Source organism: Penicillium concentricum (assembly GCF_028827145.1).
Source record: "Penicillium concentricum strain IBT 3081 chromosome Unknown utg000002l_segment0_segment0, whole genome shotgun sequence".
Classification (NCBI taxonomy): Eukaryota; Fungi; Ascomycota; class Eurotiomycetes; order Eurotiales; family Aspergillaceae; genus Penicillium; species Penicillium concentricum.
This window is the reverse complement of record NW_026622755.1, coordinates 9,129,435-9,156,651: the sequence shown is the minus strand read 5'-3', so window position 1 is coordinate 9,156,651 and position 27,217 is coordinate 9,129,435. Positions and strand designations below refer to the sequence as shown.

The 27,217-nt window shown below is 49.8% G+C and overlaps 12 protein-coding genes across 12 annotated transcripts; 2 read left to right on the top strand and 10 right to left on the bottom strand.

Moving 5' to 3' along the window:
• Positions 1 to 273: 273 nt before the first annotated feature.
• On the bottom strand, positions 274 to 1,034 carry N7517_007198 (ribonuclease H2 subunit C; the record flags this gene model as incomplete). The annotated part of the gene is made up of 4 exons (XM_056724928.1): positions 274 to 330; positions 405 to 622; positions 711 to 785; positions 959 to 1,034. The coding sequence occupies 4 exons, from the start codon at positions 1,032 to 1,034 to the stop codon at positions 274 to 276; spliced, it is 426 nt and encodes a 141-aa protein (XP_056581178.1).
• A 453-nt stretch (positions 1,035 to 1,487) lies between these two features.
• On the bottom strand, positions 1,488 to 2,447 carry rex4 (putative 3'-5' exonuclease; the record flags this gene model as incomplete). Its single annotated transcript, XM_056724927.1, has 2 exons — positions 1,488 to 2,091; positions 2,170 to 2,447. 2 exons carry the CDS (start codon positions 2,445 to 2,447, stop codon positions 1,488 to 1,490), a joined length of 882 nt encoding a protein of 293 aa, XP_056581177.1.
• Positions 2,448 to 2,710: 263 nt separating this feature from the next.
• Positions 2,711 to 4,230, bottom strand: N7517_007196 (ribosome biogenesis protein NOP53). The gene is made up of 3 exons (XM_056724926.1): positions 4,059 to 4,230; positions 3,041 to 3,985; positions 2,711 to 2,986 (listed from the first exon to the last, which is right to left on the bottom strand). Exons 1-3 carry the CDS (start codon positions 4,190 to 4,192, stop codon positions 2,770 to 2,772), a joined length of 1,296 nt encoding a protein of 431 aa, XP_056581176.1. The 5' UTR covers positions 4,193 to 4,230; the 3' UTR covers positions 2,711 to 2,769.
• A 269-nt stretch (positions 4,231 to 4,499) lies between these two features.
• Positions 4,500 to 7,055, top strand: cef1 (putative cell division control protein (Cdc5); the record flags this gene model as incomplete). The annotated part of the gene is made up of 4 exons (XM_056724925.1): positions 4,500 to 4,525; positions 4,578 to 4,611; positions 4,682 to 5,022; positions 5,081 to 7,055. 4 exons carry the CDS (start codon positions 4,500 to 4,502, stop codon positions 7,053 to 7,055), a joined length of 2,376 nt encoding a protein of 791 aa, XP_056581175.1.
• Positions 7,056 to 7,422: 367 nt separating this feature from the next.
• On the bottom strand, positions 7,423 to 8,214 carry N7517_007194 (uncharacterized protein; the record flags this gene model as incomplete). The annotated part of the gene is made up of 1 exon (XM_056724924.1): positions 7,423 to 8,214. The coding sequence occupies one exon, from the start codon at positions 8,212 to 8,214 to the stop codon at positions 7,423 to 7,425; it is 792 nt and encodes a 263-aa protein (XP_056581174.1).
• A 306-nt stretch (positions 8,215 to 8,520) lies between these two features.
• On the bottom strand, positions 8,521 to 10,188 carry N7517_007193 (dolichyl-diphosphooligosaccharide--protein glycotransferase subunit OST1; the record flags this gene model as incomplete). Its single annotated transcript, XM_056724923.1, has 3 exons — positions 8,521 to 8,646; positions 8,706 to 9,747; positions 9,848 to 10,188. The coding sequence occupies 3 exons, from the start codon at positions 10,186 to 10,188 to the stop codon at positions 8,521 to 8,523; spliced, it is 1,509 nt and encodes a 502-aa protein (XP_056581173.1).
• A 302-nt stretch (positions 10,189 to 10,490) lies between these two features.
• On the top strand, positions 10,491 to 13,255 carry N7517_007192 (pseudouridine-5'-phosphate glycosidase/carbohydrate kinase family protein; the record flags this gene model as incomplete). Its single annotated transcript, XM_056724922.1, has 7 exons — positions 10,491 to 10,683; positions 10,761 to 10,969; positions 11,020 to 11,119; positions 11,175 to 11,216; positions 11,274 to 11,504; positions 11,557 to 11,857; positions 11,929 to 13,255. The coding sequence occupies 7 exons, from the start codon at positions 10,491 to 10,493 to the stop codon at positions 13,253 to 13,255; spliced, it is 2,403 nt and encodes an 800-aa protein (XP_056581172.1).
• Positions 13,256 to 13,902: 647 nt separating this feature from the next.
• On the bottom strand, positions 13,903 to 15,481 carry N7517_007191 (dienelactone hydrolase; the record flags this gene model as incomplete). Its single annotated transcript, XM_056724921.1, has 3 exons — positions 13,903 to 14,243; positions 14,308 to 14,994; positions 15,106 to 15,481. 3 exons carry the CDS (start codon positions 15,479 to 15,481, stop codon positions 13,903 to 13,905), a joined length of 1,404 nt encoding a protein of 467 aa, XP_056581171.1.
• Positions 15,482 to 15,921: 440 nt separating this feature from the next.
• On the bottom strand, positions 15,922 to 16,737 carry fmn1 (riboflavin kinase; the record flags this gene model as incomplete). The annotated part of the gene is made up of 3 exons (XM_056724920.1): positions 15,922 to 16,224; positions 16,314 to 16,523; positions 16,621 to 16,737. 3 exons carry the CDS (start codon positions 16,735 to 16,737, stop codon positions 15,922 to 15,924), a joined length of 630 nt encoding a protein of 209 aa, XP_056581170.1.
• A 628-nt stretch (positions 16,738 to 17,365) lies between these two features.
• Positions 17,366 to 19,613, bottom strand: N7517_007189 (Zn(II)2Cys6 transcription factor domain-containing protein; the record flags this gene model as incomplete). Its single annotated transcript, XM_056724919.1, has 3 exons — positions 17,366 to 17,383; positions 17,444 to 19,329; positions 19,391 to 19,613. The coding sequence occupies 3 exons, from the start codon at positions 19,611 to 19,613 to the stop codon at positions 17,366 to 17,368; spliced, it is 2,127 nt and encodes a 708-aa protein (XP_056581169.1).
• Positions 19,614 to 21,743: 2,130 nt separating this feature from the next.
• Positions 21,744 to 24,345, bottom strand: N7517_007188 (MFS transporter; the record flags this gene model as incomplete). Its single annotated transcript, XM_056724918.1, has 11 exons — positions 21,744 to 21,810; positions 22,000 to 22,072; positions 22,268 to 22,401; positions 22,520 to 22,631; positions 22,687 to 23,096; positions 23,145 to 23,231; positions 23,279 to 23,311; positions 23,371 to 23,615; positions 23,670 to 23,704; positions 23,762 to 23,871; positions 23,936 to 24,345. The coding sequence occupies 11 exons, from the start codon at positions 24,343 to 24,345 to the stop codon at positions 21,744 to 21,746; spliced, it is 1,716 nt and encodes a 571-aa protein (XP_056581168.1).
• Positions 24,346 to 25,156: 811 nt separating this feature from the next.
• N7517_007187 (kleisin alpha) lies at positions 25,157 to 26,982 on the bottom strand (the record flags this gene model as incomplete). Its single annotated transcript, XM_056724917.1, has 2 exons — positions 26,710 to 26,982; positions 25,157 to 26,656 (listed from the first exon to the last, which is right to left on the bottom strand). The coding sequence occupies exons 1-2, from the start codon at positions 26,971 to 26,973 to the stop codon at positions 25,157 to 25,159; spliced, it is 1,764 nt and encodes a 587-aa protein (XP_056581167.1). The 5' UTR covers positions 26,974 to 26,982.
• Between the last annotated feature and the right edge of the window lie 235 nt (positions 26,983 to 27,217).

Here is a 27,217-nt window from a genome sequence, read left to right as displayed (position 1 = left end):
AATCTATATAATACTGTAGAGCTGCTTTGGTATTATGATATATTGAGCCCCGTGTGTATCCATACAATGTATTGAATCAAAACCAATTGGTCTCAGGCCTTCTTCAGTACTCAGTTCCTATTTGATGAAGGCTGTAAGGAGATCGTGGTACGCGATGTCAAGCAAAAGTGAGTATATATCACAAAATTATACTATCAGATGCATTGATATACAGCCTAGAATCAACTAAATGCCCTCCATCAACTCCATCGTAGCCTACATAACAAGACTTCCTTAAGCAGCAGCAGACTCCTTGTTTCCATTCGTCACCGATGATGGGGTTGTATGCATCTAGTAGACAATCAGAGAAAGCCCACGGGCAAAAAATAACATGGATAGACCATCGAAGGGAGATTAAAACCTACCGCATCTGCAAACTGCAACCACTCCTCCACTCCCTTGACAAAAGTGTCATCTGCCGCCGGAAGAGCCTCATGCCCCCATACTACAAACTCATCAAAAGTTCCCTGCGTCTCCATGATCTTCACTGGTTCCTCAGGCTCAGCCTCTGCATCCTCAGCGCCATCGCTGTCTGCCCGCTGAGCTGCAGGTAGCACACGGTCTGTGGGTGTTGCGACTACACCTATATATTTTCAATGGTATAGAGTCAGCCAATCATTCAATTACAGATTGTATAGTCCTGGGGGGCTCATTTGGACGTTCTCTCGTACCTTGATAGCCATCAGGAAGGGCGACGCGTCGACCTCGAAGTTTGCGTCCACGGAAATGCGCCGTTTGTGTATTATCTGGATATAACAGCGATATTGTTAGTTATTGTTTATGCATTAGACTAGCCAGTTTTTCTTTAGCTAGAGCTGTCTGTCTTGCATGCCTTTTTCGTCTTTCACTGTCCAATACCGATCCAACGAATCAATTGGTCCATCGTGGTGAATCCGGCACGGAATAATATTTGGTGTACATTGCAGAGTCGAGTCGTTCTTTTCGGATTGTGAGCTCGCTTTTGAGGGGAGCTGGATGGTGTACATGTCGGGCATTGTGTCGGTTGCTCTTCGCTGATGGATATTCTGTTCCGAGGACTAGTGGGGTAGTAACGGTCTAATCCAGGATATTTGCTAGGATAAATTGGTTGCGGGTTTGTTCTTTTATCGTTGAAGACTGGAATTGGAGAGGTATTGTCTGGGTTCCGCTGTTTGGGTGATTGCAGTGATTCTTGCAAAAGATCGGAGATGAGGCGCGACGCGTTCTCCCGTTCTCCGCGTTAAGTGGAAATTCGAGGGATCGAGACGGAAAATATCTACACAGCTATCTCTACAACTAGATTGTAGACGTTTCAATGCATTTGAAGTCCCAAAAGGAAAAGAAAAAAAAAAAGAAAATATAGACTTCGAAATTCTCGTGGAAATGCAAATTCAATTGGCAATGATTGGGGTATACATGTACAGAATATCTAAGCATGTCTCTTCGAAAGCTATATCGAATATTCAACATCAGCGCTTGCGTGTGGTCTTCTTCTTCTTCTTCTTTTTCTGGCCCTCGCCCTTCTCCCTGTTGTCGGCAATCATCCGGGCGGGCCATTTCTTCAAATGCTCCCGCTCAAACGCATCCTTCTCCCGACGATACAAAGCCATCGTAGCCCGAGCATCTTCCACACTAGAATGCGCTCCGTCCTGGATCTTAATACCTAGGAACTCCTCAGCCAACATCTTCAAACGCGGTGATCCACCGCCTGCGATTCTCCGATATGGCGCGTGCTTGCTGGTGTCTCGGATGTCGCGCTTGGGGTGGCTAAGGAGGAGAGCGTCCAAATCATTGCTGACGGCATGACCGACAAGAATGCGGTCCTTCATGATATCTGCAATTTCTTTTTGGACGTGTTCAAGGGTTCGTGCCTCCACCATGTGCTTCGGGGCAATTCCGCTAACATGCGTGCGCCAGTCTGTGACCATCTCCTTCGGGCGCACGTAGGAATCGTATATTTGGTCGCCGTTGAAGTTCACGACACTGACGCGGGCAAGTGCCGAGTCGCTGTCAGGGTTTGGTCCGACTCCGACCATTTCACAATCCATGGCGACATATTTTCCTAGTTCGGCACTGGGAATGGAGAGTTAGTAGCTGGTATAGCAAAAGGACAGTCCAAATAGTATGGCGGGGCGATCTGCTAGCACTTACGTTGATGAACGGCCTTCATTTTCCTTGTGACGCGAACTCGTCTCGATCTTGGGGGCTGATGCAGCTGAATCGCCAGCCTCTGACTTAACAGACATTCTTTTGCGCTTGAAGGTTGGTTTGGCGTCTTGGTTATATGGCTTTTGCTTCTCGGTCAACTTTCGTTTCTTCACGATCCCATCTCCGGACTCGAGCTCGGAGGGCTTGCGCTTGACAATGGGATCTTTCTTGAGTGTCGCCTGCAGCTTCTTCCAATTACTGGAAAGCGCTGTCTTGTCCATTCTGTGTCTGTTGGTGAGAGAGAAGATGGGAAGATAAAAAAAGGCGATAAGCAAGTAAATTTTCGGGACCCACTTTTATTTGGGGTTGATAGTTGACCAGGTAGCGACTTTGATACAGCCCTCTATATTCTCGTTAGATGTACAATTAACTGTACAATTAACTGTACAATTCGGGGTTTAGTGTTTAGTTTGATGCAATTGAAGTGGCTGGTTTACTTTGTGCTTAAAAATATTGAGATGAAACCTGATCCTAACTCATTGAAGGATCACATTATATGTCCAGATAACAAAATGCACGCGCTTTTAGAGGGAATATGCAGAATCACTCGTATCCAGTCTTGAAATCCTTCGCAGACCACTTCTCCGTAATCTGTCGTCTGGCCTTGCGTGCCTGGGTAATTGGTGTGCGGGACTCGAGCTTACCCTGAACGATCAATGTTCGGAATCGGTCATCCAAGAGATTGCCTTCCGGCTTCAGGAGTCGTAGAGAATCCTGCAGCTCGTCAGGAAGAACCAGCTCCAACGGCTGTGCGGGTACACTAAAATAACTTGTTAGTCGCAACATAGGTATTGGAAAATGAAAAGAAACGTACGCTCTCTTGCCACCGAAGGTCTTCTTGCGGAGGGCAATCTCAACATCATCTTCAGACTCATCCGCATCCGACTGGTTCTCGCGCTCGAGCTCCCGTTGTTTGATTTGCTCGGCGATCTTGAGAATATGCTCGGCCTGTGCATCTCTCTTTACCCTCTCGGCTTCCCACTTCGCTTTCCCCTCTGCTGCCTTGCGTCGGATGACCTTGTTACGCTGCGTCTTGGATTTACGCTCGGGGCGCTTCTTGTTCAGCCACTCAGACTTCTCGTACTCGCTTTCGAAGCCCTCCCAGGCACTCTCGTCATCCGACTTCACCTCGCCGTCGTCGTTCTTGGCCTCCTCGATCAAACGCTGCTTCTCAGCTTCCTTGGCCTCTTCTTCCAACCGCAGCTTCTCGGCCTCAACTGCCTTGGCACCGTGCGTCTCCAATAGTTTGTCCCACTCTTCGAACACAGGATTGTAACTGGTTCCGGCGTGGGGCATCTTAACAGAGGGGACGGGCTTTCCATTGGCAGCAAGCGAGATCGGGGCGTGTTTTAATGTAGTCGGCTCAACCTTGGGCTTGGGCTTCTGCAGGAAATCAAAGCGAGGGTCGTCGTACGTGAGCGTGGGTTCGGTATCTTCAGCCCACGGATCGTAGAACTCATTGTCGGTCTTCTTGCCCATAGGGTTTCCTCCCTTCGCTACTTGCTTCAGGCGGAGATATTCCTTCTTGCTGACCCAGTCGCTCTTGGGCTTCTTCGTCTTCGGCTCAATGACTCCATCGGTGACGTTCGGGTTTACACGCTTCCGGCCATCCAGGGCGGGGATCATTGACCGCTGGGCAAGGATCTCGTCTGACTTGAGGGGCTTCTTTTGCTTTTTGGCGATAGACTTGCGTACTTCTTCATTACCGACAGTATCGAGAACGAAAAGCTGATCGGAAGGCTTTTCGGAGATAAGACCACTAAGAGAGAGAGAGAACAGTTAGAATCCCAATTCATAAGTATAGGCGAAAAAAAAGAGCAAGGACAGCCTACCCTGTGATCTCGGCGTCCTTCAGATCGCGCAAACCCTCCTGCACCGCGGTGATATCGACATTCTTGCGCCACGCCTTCTTGCCCTTACGGGAAGTTTGCTTGAATTGCTTCGGGGCATCCACGGAGGTCGACATTGTGGAAAACAACAGAGACAGACAGTCAGCGTTGATAGTATGAAAATATTGGCTTATCTTTTTTTCTGGGCCAAAAAATTTCTGGATCTGCTTATCTCAGCACGCGCGGGGGCGGTGATCGCGGCTACCACGTTTACCGCGCTTGATTACGAACTCGCTTTTCTTCCGCTTCAAGCTGTCATCACTTACGGCGCGTGAACTCCCCATACGCCTGTGGGTTGTAATTTTCCATCTTTCTGGTGGCACCCCTGATCTTTTACTATCGATTTCCGAAGATTTGAAACTGCGCTTAGCGCGATCGTACGCCATGCCTGTCGTCAAAGGAGGTGTCTGGTAAGTGGCATTGGAACCCGCCCACGAGCTTTCGTCGCTAACATACTCTTAGGACGAATATTGAGGATGAAGTGCTTCGGGCAGCTGTAAGTTATTTTGACTCATTAGGAAATTCCCTAGCCAATGTTTGACGGAGCAAAAACTGACCGATCGCAGGTATCCAAATATGGTCTCAACCAGTGGGCTCGAGTCTCCTCACTGCTCGCACGGAAAACCCCAAAGCAATGCAAGGCGCGCTGGATTGAATGGTTGGACCCGGGTATTCGCAAAACTGAATGGTCGCGGGAAGAGGACGAGAAACTACTCCACCTTGCGAAGTTGATGCCCACGCAATGGCGTACAATTGCCCCCATCGTCGGGCGCACTGCCACGCAATGTCTCGAACGCTATCAGAAGCTTCTGGATGAAGCTGAATCTCGCGAAAACGACGAGCTCGGTCTGGGAGGACCCGGCGAGGAGAGCGCCGCCCCTAGTGCGGACGATGTCCGCCGCCTACGGTACGTGGATTTTGATTTTACTAAATTACATGATGTTCGTGTTGCTGATACTTTTTAGACCCGGTGAACTCGACCCCGACCCAGAATCCAAGCCTGCCCGTCCCGACACTATCGATCTGGATGAAGATGAGAAAGAAATGCTGAGCGAAGCGCGTGCTCGTCTCGCCAACACACAGGGTAAAAAGGCCAAGCGAAAGGCCCGAGAGCGTCAATTAGAAGAGTCACGTCGACTGGCCGTTCTCCAGAAGCGTCGCGAACTCAAGCATGCCGGTATCAACGTCAAGGTTGTGACGCGGAAGCCTGGTCAGATGGATTACAATGCGGACATTCCATTCGAAAAGCCAGCTGCTCCTGGTTTCTATGATACAATTGAAGAGAAAGATCTGAATGAACGCCAACGGGAAGCATTCGATCCTCGGAAGCAGCAACTCGCAAATAAGAGAAAGGGCGACCAAGACGACGATGCAGAGCGCAAGAAGCGCAAGAACGATAAAGGCAGCGCTTCGGCTGCTTCTGCTGCAGCTGCACGAGCAGGTCAAATGCAGAAGATTCGTGAGGCTGAACAGAGCAACAAGCGACGGGGTTTGAACTTGCCAGCACCGCAAGTCAGCGAAAGCGAACTGGAAGAAATTATCAAGATGGGAATGGCTGGTGATAAAGCTAGTCGAATGAGCGCCGATGAAGAAGGCACTCGGGAACTCCTTGGAAATTACTCGACTATTGTTGGAGGAACTCCTATCAGAACCCCGCGAGCTGCGCCGGAGGACGATCACATCGCCAACGAAATCAAGAACATTCGAGCTTTGACCGAAACTCAGTCTTCCCTTCTCGGAGGGGAGAACACACCTCTCCACGAGGGCGGCTCATCAACTGGATTTGATGGGATAGCTCCTCGGAGGCAGGCAATTGTCACTCCCAACCCCATGGCCACGCCATTCCGCCAGGCGAATGGCATGGGTGCAACACCTATGCTTGGTGGAATTGGGGCCGGTGCCACGCCCTTGCGCACCCCGCGAGACCATTTAGCTCTGAACCGGGAGGGAGAGGGGGGCCAGCTCATTGGCAGCACACCCCGAGACATTAAAATGCATGAGAACTTCACTCGCCAACAGATGCGCAGCAAGCTGGCCTCGCTTCCCAAACCCAAGGAATCCGAGTGGGATTTGGAAGATGTTCCATCTGAGTCCGCTGAGCCCACCGCGTCTGTGGAGATTAGCGAAGAGGATGCAGCCGAGCGTGATCGCCGTAACAATGAGGCACGGGAGAAGGCTGCCAAGGCTGAATTCAAGCGTCAATCACAAGTTTACCAGCGAGGCCTGCCTCGTCCCGCCGTTCTGAATCTAAACGCCTTGTTGCAACGTGCTTCTCAGGCCACCGACACCATTGAAGGCTTGATTGCCAATGAAGCCGCCATCCTGATTGCACACGACTCTCGCAAATTCCCCGTCCCCGGCGCGCAGGTCGAGGGCCAAGCACCAAAGTTAAGTCAATTGGACGACCGGTTCTTGGACGCAGCACGAGCTTCCATTGCCGCGGAGATTGCTTCCGCCGAAGCGCAGAAGTCGGAATGGCAAGAGAAATTTGACGACAGTTGGTCGTCAGTTCGCGCCAAATCTCTGCCCGGTCTTGAGAATTACGAGGATGACGAGCAGGACCCCCACCAGGAAGAACGGCGCATGATTACGGCATTCGAGACAGTTCAAACATCCCTCTTTGCTACTGCTGAGCGCGGAAACAAGCTCGAGAAGAAGCTGTCTTTGCACTACGGCGGATACCAGAACCGTGCCAAGACGCTGCGGTCGAAGATCGTGGAGGCTAGTGCTGCTTTGTCCACCGCTACAAATGAGCTGGACGCTTTCCGTACACTCCAGATTTCCGAGGAGTCAGCTGTCCCCCGGCGACTTGAGAGACTCCGCGATGCAGTGTCATTGGTTCTACGGCGTGAGCGAGAAGCTCAAGATTTGTACAAGAAGAGAAAAGATGAGCTTGATGAACTTCTTGCTGGGACGGTTACGGTCAATGGATGGCATTAGGTAGTTTGCTTTTTTTTTGTTCTGCGTCATGACCACAATATCTTGCTCTTTTGTACAATTACTACCTCAGTCTAATTTGACGAACCGTACGCGGTCATTTGATGGAAGATATTCCTGATTTATCTAAGTTATGGTGTGCCATGAACAGTTTGATAAAGATTTGGTATTGATTTAGCTGCTTGCTCAATTGATGTGATAGCTTCCGATTTCTTGACGCCCCAGAGCCTTCCCAGCCTTGATGCCATGAATCAATGTTATGCTTCCTAGATAGATCCTTCTGGAAGATATCAAGCTCTACAAGAAATATCAAGTTAAGATCCATTGGTAAAAATGCGACTCCAGTATTACTCTTTGCACTTACCGATGCCTAAACACCAGGCTTTGGATCCTCGGGCTCCGCACCTTCAAGTGTTGGAATCTGGGGTTCGTCCAACTCGTAAATTCCAGCAAATCGCTTATCGTACTTGGCAAGAACATCCTTTTCCTGCTGCGAGATAAGAGGGTAATACCTGGCATAGTGCAAGGTAGGCAAAGACTCCAGCATGCGAATGAAAAGCCCCGTCGCACGATCACCAACAATAGACGGATCCTCCGCACTAACCATGTGTTTGAGGTAGGCATTGACCTTGTGAGCGTTGACCTCGAAGAACTCGCAAGGCGTGCCTCGGTTCGCATAAACGTGGAAAGTCAAAGGGATGTCGCGGAACTGGTCACAGAGTTCGACGATGGTCATCTTGTCGGTTGTCCAGCCATCCCAGCCGTTCAGAACGAAGATGCACTCGGTCTTGGATGCGCGAGCTTCCTCCAGTGCCATTCCCAGGAACTTGCCGACTCGGCTGATAGATGGGATTCGGGTGTGGGCGGGTTGGATGATTGTCTGCATCTTGTGGGGACGGAGGCCTAGAAGACCGAATCGCTTGCGGTGCTCGGCGACGGCAATTACCAGAAGTCCGCGTAGGTATGCGTGCATTTCGGTGTTATTCCAGGTTGAGCGCTTGTAATCGTGGTCATCCTTGTTTGTTGCTCGGGCGATGAAGACCACCACTGGGCCGAGGGGGTTGCGTGGAGCAGACAGATTTAGTTTGGATGGGGAATCTTGGGCGTTGTCCTCGACGGGGGGTGGACGAGGTTTGTCCGGCGACTGCTTGATTTGAAGCATGGCGATGAAATGCGTAGAGAGTGAGGTATGATGAAGAGAAGAGTGAAATGAAGAAGATACCTTGACATGAACGTTTGTTTACAATTTATTGTCTGATGGTGTATACCGCAAGGAAGGTACGTTCAGAGAGGAAGGAGCGACCCAAACTTGAATATTACGTGAACCTTCAATGTTGGAAGGTGGGAAGCTGCCAAGCTGCGAAGCTGAGGAAAACATTGTAAACATACAAGTCGATTGGTGAGATCCCTTGGAAACGACTATAGAAAAGTAACAAAATGGTATTGACATGAACCCGTTTCACGCAGTTCACCGCTTCTTGATGCTGACATCGATCTTACCAATGCCCCAGGCAGCGACAAATACTGTAAGCATACCCGCGAAGATAGTAAAAGGCTTGCGCAGGGCATCGAACATGGAGTGATCATACGTAACCTAATGGCAGGTTAGCATAACTGCGAGGTGAACAACTGACAATACAGATCAATACATACCACGAACTTGGAGTCACGCGCTTCGTCAGTCAGACTGTCAACCTCCAGGGTCAAGGTGGTCCGGCCCAGAGTATCCATGTAAGTCTTGAGAGAGCTCAAGTGAGCGTGAATGTGATTCACGCCAGGAAGACCATTGCTGTTGGTTCCCTCGAGGATCTCGAAGCGGACATTGTGAGCACCTTCGGGGAGAACAACGCGCACAATGACACGCTCATACTGGATGCCCTCGGCCATCTTAGGTCCCTCAATGAGCGGAGCCTTGAGGACATAGGAATCAGAGTTGACACCCGCGGCACGGCGCAGGAAGGAAGCAAGGTCATTGTTCCATCCAATACGGAAGCTGTAGTTCCAGCCTCCGAAGATGGGGTAGCGGGGCTTTAGCTCCAAGCTACCCGAACTCTTACCAATGCTCGGACGGTAGCGGCTGGTCGAGACATTGCCGATATCATCAATGAAGTAAGGGTCGACAGAGCCGGGAAGAAGCGGGTATGTCAGCTCACGAACCGCCGAAGTAGGCGCTTGCTGGTAGTTGGTGAAGGTCCATTCGACACGCGAGAACTGCTTGGTCAGCTCGGAGCCGTTGTTGCGCAGCCAGTACCGTTCCTCGGTTGCAAGGTTACCGCCCCAGTGCGAGACTTCCAAGTCACGCTCCAAAAGGTTTATAGTGATGACTGGCTTAGTGAACTCGTAGCGGACGGTAATTGGGTACTGGGTGCCCGGTGTCACCTTGGCTGTGTCATACGGGCCGTATGTGTAGGTGGCGCCCTTGCGCTCGGGGTCCGAGCCGGACTTGAGACCATCAGTGGTTGTGTAATCCGGCACATTGGTGCTGGGGAACTTCAACTTGGTCTTCTGTGTATTCGTCGTGTAGGCGGATGGCATATAAGCGGAGAAGGAGTAGGTGAGATATTGCTTGTCCGCCTGTCCAATGGTCGCAGGAAGCGGGCTGAGAGAGGAAAGCACCGAGTACGAGATTCCAAGGGTGATCTGCGACTTCGGGGCCAGAGGCTGGGGAAGATGAACGACGAAGTACTGGTTGCCGCTGTTTCAATTGATGTTAGAATTGGTGTCATGGTGTTTGTGCCTCGCCCATACAAGGCTAAACGCCTGGCATGTCCATTGGCCTTTCAATCGATACTCACTTAGATGATACAGCTTCAGTATAGTCCACATCAAAGCGTCCCGTCTCGGGGGCCTTCTTATCCCTCACTTCGAAGCCTGCAACACGGTCGAACACCTCGGCAGGGAAGGGGATGTAATAGTCGTTCTGGGGCTGATTGTCGACATTCTCCACAACAACATTGATTGTTTCCCGCACATAGCTCTTTTCCAAATTGGTATTTCGAACCAAGTTTGTGTTCTTGAAAACCTGCGGAGGTTTGAAGCCGGACGGAAGGTCCAATCGACTAGGCGTAGTAAGGTTGGTTGCAGCGCACAGGCTGGGCGCGAGCAGCCCGAGCACCGTGGCGGTGAAAAACCTCATTCTGAATACCTGGAGGACACAATTTCTCCGAGGTTCGAAAGGTTCAATAATCCAAGATGTGATTGTGTCAGGTCGATAAACCTTGGGAAGCTTGCGAAGCTGATGATACGTGGTCCCCATTGTATACTAGGGTCGCCGAAGCGGCCACATCGCGCACTCCGGCTTATCGCTGATAACAGTCTAGGTGATCTCCGGAGTGCGAACCTCGGAGCTTCTCCTCATCTTGTATCTTTCCTTCTTGCATATTTGTTTTGCATGATAAATTTGCAGGAGGTAGCTGAATCTTCTTCTCAGGTTTAATCATGCTGTCACGCACGATGTTCGCCTCTCGAGCTGCTCTGAGATCCGGCTGTTTGAGGGGAGCTCCGCTCTCATCTGCTCGTCGTTACCATGGCCTTGCCCAGAGCAAATTCTTTAATGTATCAGAAGAGGTGCGTGATGCAATTTCTACAGGGAAGCCAGTCGTCTCACTCGAGACCACAATTTATACACACGGTGAGTCTCTCTGTGTTCATTCCTGGGATTGAAGAGCTTCGCCCAAAAGCGGGGAAGCCAAGACTGATCGGCTGTAGGTTTCCCTTACCCCGATAACATTGCTCTTGCCGCATTGCTGGAGTCTGTCGTGAGAGCCAATGGCGGAGTTCCTGCAACTATAGGAATCCTTGGCGGTGTGGCCAAAGTTGGCCTGAGTACGGAAGAGCTTATCGAGCTGGCCTCGACAGCTCAAGACAAGAGCGCTCTGAAAGTGTCTCGTAGGGATCTCGGATATATCTGTGGCATGGTGAGCTAGCTGCTACAATGGCTCAGAAGACCGAAACTGATCTATATTAGGGCATGATCGGTAAGCCAATGCATGGCGGTACTACAATCTCCGGCACTATGATTCTGTCAGAACTGGCTGGTATCAAGATCTTTGGTACCGGTGGGCTAGGTAAATCCAATGATCAAAGTTCAATCGAAAATGAAACCCATCTAACTTGCTCTAGGTGGTGTGCATCGCGGGGGAGAAAACTCAATGGATATCTCTGGTAGGGAAAAATGTGGAAACAAAATCACCGCCCCCAATTATTGACAAAACATTATAGCCGACCTTACTGAACTTGGACGTACTCCGGTGACGGTAATTAGCTCTGGATGCAAGAGCTTCTTGGACATTCCTCGAACCCTCGAATACCTCGAGACCGAAGGTGTCTGCGTGGGTACATTCGCTGATGGCCGAGATGGCCCCGTTGACTTCCCTGCTTTCTTTACACGAGAAAGTGGCATCCGCAGTCCCCGTGTCATTCAAAATGAAGCTGAAGCTGCTGCCATAGTTTGTAAGTATACCCCATACGTTGACAGCTACAGTCTCGTTGACAGTATCTCCAGATGCGCAATCGAGGCTTCCAGTATCCTCCGGCATTCACTTTGCCAACCCCGTCCCCCTGGAGCACTCAATCCCCAAAGCCGAGATGGATCTTGTGATTGAAGAAGCTATCCGCCTTTCCCATGTAGAGGGTTATCACGGCAGTGACAACACGCCATTTGTGCTTGCCAAGATCAAGGAACTAAGCGGTGGAAAGAGCGTAGTCGCTAATCGGGCCTTGATTGAGTCCAATGTCAAGCGTGCAACCCTTGTAGCTGTGGAACTTGCCAAGCTTGAACAAGCTGACCTAGGAACAGGGTCTCGGTGAGTTTTGTTTCTAGATATCAGATACGAGATGCAATCAATGCTAAGTTCCGAGATCTCCTTCCCTATAGACACATGCCATCAATCCCAGGTGTAGCTTTCCCAAGTCAAGTTGCCTCGCAAGTTGAAGATATCCCCGAGCCAGTCAGCACCGAGGTACCTATTACACCGACACTAAAGGCAGATGTCGTGGTTGCCGGCTCGCTAGCCATTGACCTGTCCTGTGACTACACTCCATTCGGAGACGAACTCACACAGGTTGCACCAGTACCGCATACATCCAACCCAGCAATTATCGGACAAAGCCTAGGTGGCGTTGGCCACAACGTTGCCGTTGCTGCCAGCTATATCGGCAGCGATGTCATCTTCTGCAGCGTCATAGCAGACGACCTCAGCGGCCGCGCCGCACTATCAACCCTTGAAAAAGAAGGCCTCGGCATTGCAGGTATTCAGGTGCTCCCAGCGACGCCAGGCGTCCGCACAGCACAATACATCGCAATCAACGACATCAAAAAAGACCTTGTAGTAGCCATGGCCGACATGGGCATCGTCGAACTACCCGAATCCCAGCTCGACTTTGACGGCTTCTGGGAACCTCTCCTCGAACGCACAAAGCCAAATTGGGTTGTCGTTGACGCCAACTGGCGGCCCGACGTGATGGCCAAGTGGAGTGCTGTAGCACGCAAACACGGCGCACGCGTAGCCTTCGAGCCCGTCTCAACAGCCAAATCCCGACGTCTGTTCGGCAGTGGTGCAAACAGCACCGGCGCGACTATCGGTCCCAATCAGACTGTGCCAAATAATGCTATCAGTCTTGCGTGTCCGAACCGCCTCGAGCTGGCGGCTATGTACACTGCTGCGCGGGAATCGCTTCTTTTCGAGTCGGCGGGATGGTGGCATATCATTAACTCTATGAATATGTCTCCGACGGGCTCGCGCGAGCGCCTCATTGCAATCACTTCGCTGTCGCTTGTCGACGAGGGCCTTCCACAGCAGACTGTTCAACTGCTTCCTTTCATCCCTTGTATTGTTACTAAGCTTGGTGGTGCGGGCGCCCTCCTTACTCAGCTTCTGCCGCCTGGTGATCCCCGTCTCACGGATCCGGAGTCTGCGCCATACATTCTTGCTCGCGCACCGCTTGACTCGGATGTGCCTTTCGGTGGTGTTTACATGCGTCTGTTCTCGCCTGCTACTATTCTAGGTGCAAATGATATTGTCAGTGTCAATGCGGCGGGTGATACGCTGCTAGGTGTTGTGGTGGCTGGCTTGGCCAAGGATCCTTCCGTGCGCATTGAGGATGTCATTCCTATTGCTCAGGAGGCGAGCCGGAAAACATTGGCTAGCGCTGGAGGTGTCAGCAAGGAACTGGGTGAGCTGCGGGGCTTATTGGGGTTGTAATAGTGTAGCTGTGACACCCTAGTACTAATGACGTTGATCCCTGAAGTATGAGGCTTTCTAAACGAAGTGGGTGCCTAAGGCGCCTTAGGGTCTTGGAATTAACCGTGGTCTGTAGGCAGCTTCGGGGCAAAGTACTTACTAGGACCAATAAGTCCACGGGTCAAGTCGAGGCATTAGCCTGATTAGCGGAGCTTGGCTTTGAGGGCTAAATTTGTACATTGAATTAAACTAAATCGTTAAGACTGTTATCTGTTATTGCTCCATTAGAATATTCCGAGTACCTTGTAGACTAGTTCTGGCACGTAGAATGCTTTATGAGACAACTACTCTCACCTCTGTGCTCTGTAATATACTCCAAGTTGAAGCTATTAAGAGAGATCATCTCCCTTTATATCCTGCATTCGAGACAACAATTTGGAAGCAGTTATCTCGAACAAGCGAACCACACATCCTTGGGGCATTCAAGTCCTCTCGACTTCTTCGGCCAGTCAACAGGGTACCGCTCAAAGGCTGCGTGAATACTAAAAGAGAACTATTGCTTGACTATGAATAGATTGTCTTGGTAGACCCTATCTATGTATGTGGGTATTGACTTCTAGACAGTTCTACGAGACAGATATACCTAAGACGAAGACACCGCTCAACACTCAATGGGTTTCGACAGCTTTTGACGATGGCACAAGTCCCGGATCCAATAATCCAGCCTGCACAAGGACACCGGCCTGGTCCCAATAGAGACTCTGGCGTGTAATCTGACCGGCACTGAAGCTTGCCACCACAACGACGATGACTCTGATATCTCGATCCGTAGGTGGAACACCAGGTAACAGCCATGGAACTTCGGCAGTATGTCGACAAGAAAACAATATCTCATCCACGATGCGATCCGCACCCACGGTGCGCGACAAGAGGCGGACGTGCTGATCAATTGGTCCAGCAGGAATATACGCATGAGTGAAGAAATCTTTCAGGCTTGATATATCAGAGCCTGTAAGATACATATCAGTAAATTCCAACCAGATCGTAGAAAATAGAAGGGGAATAAAGCTCACCTCCAGCCTGGGTAGGAATACACTTCACAAACACCTCCCCAGCGGGACACCCTATCTCTCCATGATGGCCATGCCCAGTCAACATCCCAACCGTCGCCTCAGAACCACAGCTGTCATTCCGTTTCCGCGTCTCCAACTCGCCAACTACAGTATCCCAGTACTCTTCCCAAACAGTCTCAATATCAATAACAGGCCAGTGACTCCCGACATTGAACGAGCGCCGCAGACACGCCAGCGCCCGACTCCACGCCAGCTGCGAGCCGATTTCATCATCCGCATTCAAGTCCAGATCCACCTCTCCTTCTTTCTCCTCTGCAATTTCCCGCTCCGCAAATCCAGCTCTGGATCCCGGGTACGAGTACACGTAGCACCGGTGTTTTTTCTTGTAAGTGACGTCGCCTTCAGAGGCACTGAGACTTATCCATGGCCACAGCGCGCAGGTCTGGACTCGTGGGCCTGGGACGTGGACTTGGATTGGAAGATATGTTGATTTGGAGACTGGGCCGAAGATTGAGCTTGTGTCTGAGCAGCCTGGTGGCGAGCAGTCTTCTCTTTGTCTGTAAGTGAACTCGTCTGTTGAGGAGATGGGGTAGTAGGCTATCAAGGCACACAAGTGTGGGAATGGGTTTGTGTTGCTGTGTACTGTGTGGTGTGATGCTAGGAGGAGGTAGGCGGGTCGGTGATATGCTGGGGTATATGGTTAGCCGGGCGTTTGTTATGTTTTCTAGAGCTAAGATACCTGCTTCGAATAGCGAAGCATGTATATAGAGACAAAGCAAGTCAAAATAGAAGACGTACCGACTATCGCATACCGCTCTCCATTCTCGAGTTCGTCTTCTTCCGCGTGTATCGCATTCTCCAGCGCTTTTCGGTCTTTATCTTCATCCCTGCTGCCGAGGAAGGGGATATAGATCACATCAAATCCTTCTGCCTGGAAGCGGTGGACTACATGGGTATCGAACTCCGCAGTGTCGGAAACCAGAATGAGATGTCGGGGGGCCGGCTCTTCATATCGCCAGTTGCGTTTGCCGGAGCTCGTGCTCACTGCGCGATGTAAACCGTGTGGATGGGATGCTGCGGAATTGGGGCCCGTAGTATCTCCGCCCTGGTCTGGTGGTTTACTGCTGGAGCTTGATGCTCGGCGTCGAGTGAGGCGTTGGAATACGTTGACCATGATCTGAATATAGTCTGGTTGATTGAATAAACTGTAAGCTGGGACTTTGGAAGGACATGTGGCTCTGTTTATGTGAAATGTCTGCTTCGGATTCGGAACGCTCGGATTGATGTTCTTGGTATTACATAGGTCAAGACATGAAAATGGATGCCGAGCGGATGCCAATGCTTGGTTTCTTGGTCCTTTGTGTCGAATGACAAGCCCGCATTAAGGGACTGAATGCAGTGACGTCGTCGATGTTGCATTCCGCGATAAGATAGAGCTGCACATAGGGCTGTACATGCATGGATCTTCATGCAATGCATCTATAGAATCTGGTAAAACAAGTCAACAAAAGGACCCTTCTTCTATGTCTATACAGATAAATGATCTGCGCTATAAAATAGTCGCAATGCAGGATAATCATCTCACCCCGAATGCCATGAAATATCTAACCCCACTTATTCAAAGCTCACCAACCACCCACGATCCTCGCTGACTTTTCCGGATGTTTTACCACTGTCAACAAGATAGCACTTGTAGGCCTCGCGCGACAGACTCTCCCGCGCAACCTCACAATCCACCCGAATATCCTCCACCAAGGCCTCTAGCGAGACATAATCAAACTCAGGCCGTATATAACCCAGAATGAGCAGGTTGAGTCGCGTTTTATAGAAATCCGGCAAGCGATTGAATTTAGTCTGACCCTCCTGCCCCGCAGCAGTGGGCGATGGTTCCGTAAGGGGTGGCATGATATGGATTTCCTGAAGTGAGCAACCACGTCAGTCACATGCCCCCACCAAGATGCAGGCTTCAACATTTGACGGCATTTCATCTGGTTTATATCACATACCACAGATCGCACAGTGTTCTTATAGAATGGGTTATATCCGATACTCAACACAGCAGGCAAAACCACCGCAGTAGATGTGCTGCCGTCAGATGAGTCATGTTGGTATGTTTTTGGGTCGAGCGCTACAACGCCGTAGTAGACACCGGTTGTCAGCTCTGGGTGTTTCTCGGACAAGTCATCGGCGGGGATATTGGCGGTGGGGATTCCAAGCTATAGCCATCCGGGAGAACGAGTCAGTGGTAGGTCTGTTGTGCACGCTGCGCTGTGCGATAGCAGCGAGGTTGGGTTCCCAGATTCATTGACATACGTCTTTGCTACCGCGGCCAAACCCCTTGATCACTGGCCCTGACAATCGCACGGGATAAGGAGGTTCCGGGCCTGCGTCGGGACCGGCTACCGGGTCGCGTGGTTTGTTGGAGCCCATGGCGGATTCTGTCGGGTGAGGGTATAGTGAAGCGTGAAGAGTGGCACAGACAGCTATTTGTACTGATTGTGTGATTTAGGAATAATTTGGCGTGATGCTGTTGAGTGTGTCTGGATAGGACCTCGGATCAACCCTGGTGGGGGTTATCACGATAAGGACGCCTTGAGGATGTAATCATATGCCTGAGGCATCCGCCATTTCAAATCGGGATCAAATCCAAGGTTGGATTAAGCTTATTTCTTCGTTTAAAATTAGATGATTCAGGGCTCAAGGTCAGAAGTGACCCCACTCAATATCATGCCATTGTGCTCATACAGTAACCCGTCCCAGAGATAACATTTTCCCGTTTTGAGCGCCGCAAAAAAAACAATATCGACAATCCTGGAATTGGTTCCAGGAATCCAAGAAACATAACGTATATACGAGAAGTAGAACAAGAGAGCTCGGCCAGTGGTCCGAAGGAAATCAAGATCAAAGGGAATCATACAATCCCAGAACCAGGAAATATGTACTAGGGTAGAACAGTAGAAGAAAAGAAGAAAAGAAGACAGGCCTAATGTGAGGCCTTGCCGAGGGTATGAAAGGGTAATCTGAAACAAATGCACGAAACTAAATCAAAAAGAAGAGATCAAATGCATGGCAAGAACTAGAAGAAGGCGGATTAGCATGAGACCAACTATGAGAGGTTGCGTGATCAAAGACTTACATTCATCACAATGAGCATCGGGATATCGAACACATCGCGTTTCACTGTCCAGCAGTACGCGCAATCGACCTTTCCGTCTTTGAACCCGAGCTGGTTCATGCCAGCCTCGCCTGCAATGCCACCCTTGCGGAGGTGGTTGTTCCACTTTCCGTTATCATCGGACTGTGCAACCTCCATATCCTCTTTGGTCTTATATTTGAGTAGCTTGCACCGAGTCATGACACTACCACGAGAATCACCGAATGCCAGACGCGCAAAGTCCTCGTAGAACTCTACGACGCTGTCATCGTCCAAAAGCTCGGCTAAGAAGACGGGCTGGGGGCGTCCACTGCCAGAATGCTCTAATGTCGAGCCGCGCGGGGTGAAGCTACCACGTGACGTTGTCCCGGACTGGGGTACACCCGAAACACCGGTGTTGACGTTGAGGTTTGCCTCTTTTCCTAGAAGCACGTCTTTCTTCCATCCAGTCAAAATGCTGAACTCCTTGCCTACGGCGGCGATCTCGCCGGTGCGTCGGCAGACAATGGTTGGCGTTCCACATGCATTGATGAAGTCCTCGTATTCCCAGAGCGTTCGCTGGAAACATTTTTCCATGAATATGAGATCATCACGATTAAGGGTCTTGGTAGTTGCGATAAAAGAGGGGCGAATAGATGCAAGCGCTTTGGCAATTCGCACGGTCTTTTGTGGTGTAAAACGACGTTGGATGAAAGCAGTGAGATTGTGGAAACCACTTGTGTAAGCGTATGGCTCCTTCACACTCTCGTATATTGAGGAAGGATTGCGGTGGCGCCGTTTAGGACCAACCTGCAGATTCGGGTGCTTCAAGATGGACGCTGACGTCACCTGGCGTTGTCCATTCGGCACCAGGCTGTTGGACTTGGACTTGGGAGCAGGAGCAATATTGTTGAACGGGCCGTCATCGAATGTAGCCGTTGTAATGTTCGGACTTGTGGCCGAGCCAGGACTAGTGAAACTTGCTGGCCCAGTTTCGATCGCAAATGCATGTGGTGCATTTGCTTTCATGTGTTCGGAGAGCATGCCATTTTGCCCGTACACGCCTCCGACATTCACATGCTGGCCCGAGGCCGGCCCGGTTGACCAATCATTTAGCAGAGGATCACCAAACATGAAAGGTTGATTCCCCGGGCTTTCTCCAAATCCAGGAGCTGGTGTGGAGAATTGGGCCGATCCACTGCGGCCGATCGACCCTCGCTGTCCTGAGGAATCAGTGGGAGAGTCACCGGCCGCCCCAGTGGCCATATGCCCAAGCATGCCGAATTCTAGGGCACCATATCGATTTTCGAAGTTCATGCTCGATAGATCAAAGTTGAAGAGAGCTGGATCACTGGGATCAAAAAATGGGCCTGCAAAAGGATTCTGAGACTGACTTGTATCCCCAGAGAGAGCAGTACTTGGAGTAGGCTGCTGGTTTACAGTGGAAAGACTCGAATTTCGACCATTGGTGCTGGTCTTCATGTTAAAAGTAGGTGAAACGGGTGATTGCGCGGTAAAAGGGCTTTGGCTCATGGAGGATTCTTGGTAGGGGTTGTAAGATCCTGCCTGCGTCTGGGGCGTAGGGTAAAAGTTGTTATTCGTGGTATTGGTTGGTTGTTGGTTGTGCTGATTGTGCTGATGGCTGTGCTGCTGACTATGTTGCTGGCTGTGTTGCTGGTTGGAGCTGACAGCATTTGCGCCATTTCTAGACATAGGCATATTATTCCGGAGTGTGGCGTTGTATAGGCTGGTGTTGTTGCTGCTACTGACAGCTGGCATCAACGCTCCATCAGGAGCATCATGGAGATACTTGGCCTTTTTGCGAACACCATCATGGCAAGCATCTTGAAGACCACGCTTGATGCAACGTTGACACGGTCGTTCGTCACCTAAACCCGATATATATTAGCCGGAGATATAACAAGGCCGGGGATCAGTCTATCATCATACCACAAGTCAAATGGGCTCGTTGGCATGCAAAGCAAGCTCGCCGGGCCTTCTTCCGTCGCGGTCGGGAGGGATCCTTGGCATTGGCTGCTTTGCGGTCCGCTTTGCTATCGCCATTCGTTTTGGGCTTTACGTCCATTTGTTCGTGTTCCGTGATATCGGCGGACTCACGATCTCCACTGAAGTCCTCTGCAGTAACGGGGCCGTTCTTGGTCTCCATATTCATTTCGGCATGTATCCCGAGAACGGTGATCTATGGACAAGTCCACAAAAGCGAGGTAAATCGGTGTTTCAAACTCCGTTGGCTACTTTATGTGCCTTCTTGTGTTGACCCAAAGAAACAAAGCGTGGTGGCAACAATACCAATGATACCATCCGCGCTTCGATCTCGGCGGGCGAGCGGATTCACGTGCACGAGATTCAGTCCAGCCTGTGAAAGGGAAAAAAGGAAACGATCACAGGTTGCTAATTGTCCGTGTTGAGGCTGAAAATCCACCCAAGTCACCTCTCGAAGGTCGGAGGGGTCTCCGGTCCTTGGTTCCTATAATCGCGCGTTTGCGACTGCAGTTGGCGGGGAATCGGAAGCGGAATCACGGGGAGTCGAGTCACGGGTGTAACGAGGGACAATCGACTGGAGATGCGACGGATGTACGATGATCTGACACATTGAAGGGTTTCAATGTGGTTTGTAGATGGAGAGAAATTGGCGCAAAGCTGACAGCAGAAAATCCCGCAACGGTTCGGGGCTGAATTTGGAGTGGAGAGATTGACGACTTCGTTCGGTTGCGGGGAAGATGCGAATTTCTCTCCAGGAGAGTCCGATGCCAGGTCGAGAGCTGGGGAAAGGAAGAAAGGCGAATCGCAAATAATGGGGAAGATTAAGGAAGTTGACTTTCAAGAGTGTTCCCGTGACTGTTTAAAGACTTTAACACGACACAGTCCAATTGTAAAGGACTAAATAAAAATCAGAACAGAATATTTTTTTTAATGGGTTTAATGGTATTTTTTAATGATTTGTTTTATTTCTTTTAGAATTTTAGCGCTGTGTTTTATAAAAGGTGCAGGGCTGGCTATACTTCGTAAAACAGCCACGACTTTTACCTAATTAATTTGGAGGCTTTTGTCCTTTTGTGTAAGGTTTTTTTTTTTTTTTGCTACCCAACGTAATCCCATGTTGGGCGTGTCTTTTTAACATGGATCAGAAATTATAGTATATATATTGTTCTTCAAGTGCTTTATATATAAAAAAAAACTTTGAACTAAAGGCCTATATATGTATATGTACGGACATCATAGACTCACATGCTGACGTGTAGGCCTGGTGGCCGGCAGTTTATTGTAACCAGTATCACAACTTTCATAGCATTACCGGAACCAACTGGTAATTTTAGCGTGTCCACATACTCTGATTGGTTGAATTACAATCCTGCACCAGATCGGGTTCAGCGCATACCGGATGAGCTATAACCCTGCGGGGGCAATTGCGCACGTGCAACTTCCAAGTGCGTACTCCGTACATATGTACCTTGTTCTCTGAATTATAAATATTATAAACGTTGAATGGAAATCTCCAATATTGAGTCATTATTCTTTTGCCAGCGGAGCCCGAGAAACCCCGGTCCAGACTTTCCACGGCTCTCGGCGGTCCCGTTTTGTTCCGAGGCTGGTGCTCTGCCGAGGCTAGAAGGCTATATATCGCTCAGCTATGACGTTTGTTATACTCTTGAAGTAGGGATTGTTATGTCTGTCACCGGGAGTTTAAGTTGGCTGGGGATGATTACCGGTGACTAGATTCCAAGACCACATGACTCGTATGCTTCGCAACTGGCCTGGCAGACTAGGGGCCGGGGAATTAAAGCCCGGGCCAGGTCTTTCCAATATCTATTCATAGAATGAGGGGGATTTATTTATTCCCGGTGTATCGAGGATAGTAAAGATTTCATGGTCTGCTTGGGATCAGAACGGCCAGATCGAATATGCAAGATGTCTTCGGATGGAATCAAGTAGAGCTAGGATATAATAACGGATATCCTTGCTGATCATGCGTATTATTGACTATGATTTTCTGCATTAGCTTCTGAACCGCAGACGGTACAGCAGCTGAAGGCGTTAGGTCTTGATCTATGGTTGCAGGTACTGACCCTATCATCCCTAGTAGCCAAACGTCTCAGCCCAGGAGGTTCCCAACATCTGGTCATGGGATGCCGTGCTCATCGTCTACGGCACGCCGTGTTCAGACGAAATCGGTTGGCAAACTGTTGAGATGCAATGGCCCTCGTAAGAGAGCCAACAACCAGCCCGCTTAAGATTAAAGGATGTATGAGGTGTCATATGTGCATAGAAGTATTGACATCGATCACGTCTGTGATTTCGCGAATCGGCTCTTACTTCGGATCCAGCTCCCATACCGAAAGAATAGGTACCTATTATGAATGTCAGTACAACGTTCGGTGGACAGGAGAGACTATGTTGAGTTGTCTCTCGCCAGAGCCACATGCAATTGGGATATCAAACTTTCATGTTTGAGACTTGGTCGAGGTTCGAAATGCAGGGGAAGTAAATGATAGGCCATGGCGTAAGAGGAAAACAAGTATGTCGAAATGAACACTTACGGGAAAGGGGTCATGACAAGGGTCAGGAACGCTAACAAGGAAGTTGCCCAGTGAAATCCGAGGTTGTTATACACTGCATAGCCGTTAGCTATAATCGTTACGTCTCAATTATGTGCAGGCAAGAATATAGCTGTCAAGCATTGAGAAACAGCTACAGATCGGCCTGTTCAAAATCCAATGCATCGACCCGCATTGGAAAGATCCGCTTCATGCAAAGCACAGACTTCCAATTCTTGTCGCAGCACGGAGGTAGTGCATATAAACTTACTCTGGATTCCAAAAAGTGGAAATATGCCTCCAAAAGATGACCGAGTGAAGCTGTTCGCTGCCAGGGCGCTGGCGGCAAAAGTTGGATATGCATCGACCAGGAATGTAAAGATACCTGAGTAGACCAGGATTGTCCTAGTAGCAACACGATATATTAGCATCACACGGCCTAAAAAAATGTCACAAAGTAGACAGGGATTTTAGGACGAACGGATGGTCGCCCAGTTAGGTGTGATTTCAATATTAATCTTACCCTGCACCAAAAACAGCACTGCCAATGATAGGCGCAATCCAATGAACATTAGGGTAGACTGTCCAGGCAAAAATGAAAAGACCTATAGTAACCAAGGGTCCTCCCAGGATCGCTAATCCATCCAAGTCAGCCATTGTCGTTCAAGGGCAATTTGTTAGTGAGCTTACCAGGGGGCAGCCGCCACTCCGGCTGGAAGTCATCGACCTTGTTTGTGGCTTTCTCGTGGTTGCGTTCCAAGCGAACGTAGTTTCGGCGCCAGATCGGATCTGTCAAAATGGCGATAACCATCCCAACAAACATACCAAGGAAACACAAGCCACGCTGCCATATTACTAGCCCATACACCTCATCGAAGACTAGCTGGAAAGCACCAAAGAAGAGGTACAGAATACCCAATAGGATGGCCGAGAAAATGCAAAGGCATAAACACATTGGCTCCAATGTCAAGAGCAATACAGGTCTATACATGGATCGTAAGACTGTCTGGGCCACAGAACGCTGCAGCTTTTCGATCGGAGCTTTCCATCGGATGTCTCCGGTTTCCTGGCGCAGCTTCTGCGCCTTACGCCTCAAAAGTCTAGAACTTCCTTAGCGTAATTATTCCAGGATCGACGGGGATACATACACTGGGTGATATGTCTCCGGGACCAATAATATTATCGAGATTAGCAGCATTCCTGTCCAAATCAGAAGCACATAAAACGTCCAACGCCTAGTGATGTAAGCCTCAATTACTCGAAATTTAATATGAAAACATACCATGTGGTAAATGCATTAATGAAGCCGCCGACCCTATCGTTTTACTGTTAGCGTTGAGATTAGAGGGTACCTGAGCAAAAAGAACGACTTACAAAGGACCAACTTCGGGGCCAACAAATGGGCTCGCAGTGTAGAGCATCATGGGAAAGGCAAGCTCATGGCGATCGAACATGTCACCAACAGTACCTCCTGCGACACTTAAAAAAGCACTGCCTGACAGTCCGTTGAAGAACCGAGAGATAAGCATGGTCTGGGTATTCTTAGCCACTGCACTCGGAATAAGCCACACGAGAAACAGCGAGAACGAAACGATGTAAATGTTTCTGCGGCCATAAAACTAAGCAAAATCAGATCAGTAACTCAAATATAGCAGCAAATGTACCAAACAAACCTCAGATAACGGACTCAGAAAGAGCGGACCAATTCCTAAAGCGAAAAGCGTCAACACATAGTCCCGCGAAAGACGACCAGATCAACACAAACCAAGACCCCAAATAAAAAATGACAACCCAAGAGTCGCAACTTCTTGCGAACACCCAAATTCCCTCATCAATTGGGCATATGTCGTGGTATACATCGAAGAGGCACAAGTCCTACACGCAGTAAATCAGTTTCTGCGGCGCATAGAAACCAAGACTCAACCGGCTGTATACTCACACACACAACGAACCCATTGAGATAATTATGACAACCAACCACCGTCGGGCTTTGCTCATATTGCGCGGGTTCATAGGATCGTTCTCCTCCCAGCCCACAGTATACGCTGCATCGTCGTTCGGCACCGCAGTCTCGTTAACCTCATGACCGCCAACACTAACGCCATCGTTCAATGACCAGCTGCGTTCCAGGGACTTGACTGATTTAGACGCATTGGAGCGCTGTTTCTGGAGAGGTGCGCTGCTTTCGTCGTGGGTACCAGGGGAGGTAATCGGAGCATAAGTCACATCCTCGGATTTGGTGCTGTCGAGTTCGTCGTCGCTCTTACCGCTAGGGGGTATTTCGGGGCCTACTTGGGCTTTTTCTTGGGGGTCTGCGTGTGACACGTCTGTACTTGACCGCGGAGACATAGTCAATGGGAACGTCAGACTTTCTCATCTAGGATGTTTTGGTGTTAGCGATGAAGTCATAGAAAACAGAAAGAACGGTCTGGGGCTACCAAGGTACATGTACTGACTGGGTGGTTATGTGAAATCACTATCTTGCGAGGGAACTTGCAGTATTTATTCTTAGCGTCTAAAATGATGTAAAAGTCCGAGCTGATCAATCAAGGCGATCCCGGCGTTAGAGCTGTTTATTTCCGCGTTTTGGATGCCGACCTCGGGAGTGGTTCCCCAATTAATAGCCTTGGACATTGTTTTAAAAGGCATATTTGAGTCTATACTTTTAACATAGATGATTCTACCTATTCTATAATATGCATGTACATTTTATAAATGATAGGTTATTATCCGACGCCAAGAGCTTAAACACGTGGGAGCGTTATGTATGCACCATGTAGTACAGAGCTACATGTATGTAGGTACATATAATTCTCCGAGATTACAGTCCGAAACAGTCTAGACAAGAATAAGAAATGTTCAAGATAGAGATATGTTCAATTAAGCTAGAGCTAACACTACTACGCAACAAAAACAATTCATCAATGTCGCTCCCAAGGAACCATGTAGTCCAAACAAAAACCCCAATAAAAAGTGGTGACCAAAGTCCTATGTCTCCAAGCCCTAAACTCCTGATAGTCATTCAATTGAACGCTATCCCCAAAGAAAACACCGGATCTCAAATTGAGATATTCCACGGAACCATCCCAAAGTTGAGCTGTACAAGAAGAGAAAGATGCGCCAATAGATCCCAGATATTTTGGTCAAGAGGACGTGTCCTCTACAGAGCCTGGCTGAGCTGGCTCATGGCACCAGAAGCGTTCTCCTCGGCCCATGAGCCCCAGAGTGCCTGCTTGCCAGCAATCTTGAGAGGACCACCGATAGACTTGGCACCCTGGTCAACCTTGACGGCATCTTTCGTGGCCAGCACCAACACTTCGAAAAACATCTTGGTGGCATCGGCCTTGCTAGACCGCTGCTCGGGGAGGAGATCCTGGAACAACACGCTCTTCTTCTGCTGGGTGGCTGAGCTACCAAGCTTCTCGCGGAGAATGTGCACAGCATGCTTGGTGCCCATTGAGACCGGCTCGGTGTCCACGGGGTGCGCAATAGTATCGTCCAGCTCGTCCATGGGCTGGTTCATGCCTTCGTCTTCACTCAGATGCAAGACGTGATCTTCGTCATCTCCAGGGAATTCAATCTCAGAGCGCTGGTTCATAGTCGTATCTAGAGCGATGCCCTCGTCAATCGGGACGATGGCTTCCTCGTCACCAAGTTCCAGGGCAGGAACATCGACGGCAGCCACATCCATATCGGAAATGCCGCTGTCGCGCTTGCGCTTCAGCTCACCGGCCTTCTTGACGGAATCCAAAGAGAGCATGCCACGCAGCTCAGGTGCCCATCCGCGTCCACGTTCCTCGCCAAACACACTAGACACAAAGTTGCCATTCTGCTGTCTGGTCATGAGGGTGAGCAGGACGGGGTCGCGAGGCAAGAATGATGCGGGCTTCAAAATCGCAGAACGATCATTTTGCTGGTCCTTAATCTTGGAGCTGGAAATTGCGACTTCCTTATCGAGTCCCATAAGCTTCTGGCGCTTGGTGCGCTGACCCTGCTGGGCGCTAACGGCATCAGGTGTTGCAGATACATCTCGGTTGAATTCCTCTTCCAGTTGATTCATCTGATCGGATCCAGCATCAGAAAGGGGGCTTTCGGAGTCACGTTCAAATCGGTTGTCGGCAGCGCGGGGCGTCTCGCCACCACCAAAGTCGTCATCATTGTTGAAGTCCATGGGAACATCTGGGAGTAGATCATTCAGATTGTCATGGGCATCATCGCCAAGATCCATATTGTCGAGAGCGTCATCATCTCCAAGGTCCAGTCCCAGATCGTCGTCGTCGTTGAGTTTTGGGGCGTCATCGAAAAGATCTTCCTCCACGGGACGAGGAGCGGGAGCATCTCGACCAATTTCCATAGTCGGGTCATTTCCAAGGGGCAATTCATCTTCACCCAAGTCAAGATCAAGGAGGGAAGGGTCTTCAAGGCGTGCGGGTTCCCGAGAAACAGAGCGGCGGAAGCTGCTGTCTGGGAGGAATTGGCTTCCAAAATCCATGCCACCAGGGCGCTTGGCAGCAGGCTCAAGGTCGAGGGTTTGAGGGAATAGCAGAGACGTATCAAAGTTGGTGAAAAGATCAGATTCAGTGAGCACATCGGGAAGAGTAATGCCACCTGGGGCGACGACAGTCGAAGCCAAGTCATTGTTGTTTGTGAGACGGAAAGCCTGATATATGATTAGACTAAACCAAATTACTATTGATTTGAAAGAGTACGTACCATTTTAATTTTCATCAGAGCTTCATTGCAATCGTCGAGGAGGTAGCGAGCCTTGCGGCTGTAAATTCGAACCACACCCAGTAGCAATTGGCCACTCAATCGCAGAGCCATCGGGGCTTGGCCCTGATCAACAATAGCATTGACACTACTCTCGATATCCGACTGCAGGATATGCGACTTTGAAAGTTTGCGTTCGATATTAGCCGACAACCAAACGCGGGCCAACGGCCCCGTTTTCGACAGGAGGGTCTCGGAATAGAACATAGTGTGTTTGTCGTAACGAGATACTTCACAACAGTGAAATTTGTTTAACCAAATCCAGTAGGTGAAAAGACCCGCCCGGCGCGGGGGTGAGGTGTAGAAGGGCGACGCGCTGAAGCCGGGAAAACAATGACTTGTGCGATGGCTCGCACTCAATAATTGTATGGAAAGGTAGATGTGTAACTAAAAGGATGAAAGGTTTATCACTCGATCGCGTGAATTCAAGACATCGAAGACGATGAAGATG

Bases quoted from the DNA above. Each gene is read 5' to 3' on its own strand.
- N7517_007196 (XM_056724926.1), bottom strand. From the start codon at position 4,192: ATGTCGACCTCCGTGGATGCCCCGAAGCAATTCAAGCAAACTTCCCGT. The intron at 3,986-4,058 runs GTAGGCTGTCCT...TCTCTCTCTTAG, and splicing joins AAGGACGCCGAGATCACAGG to TGGTCTTATCTCCGAAAAGC. The intron at 2,987-3,040 runs GTACGTTTCTTT...AAGTTATTTTAG, and splicing joins ACCTTCGGTGGCAAGAGAGC to TGTACCCGCACAGCCGTTGG.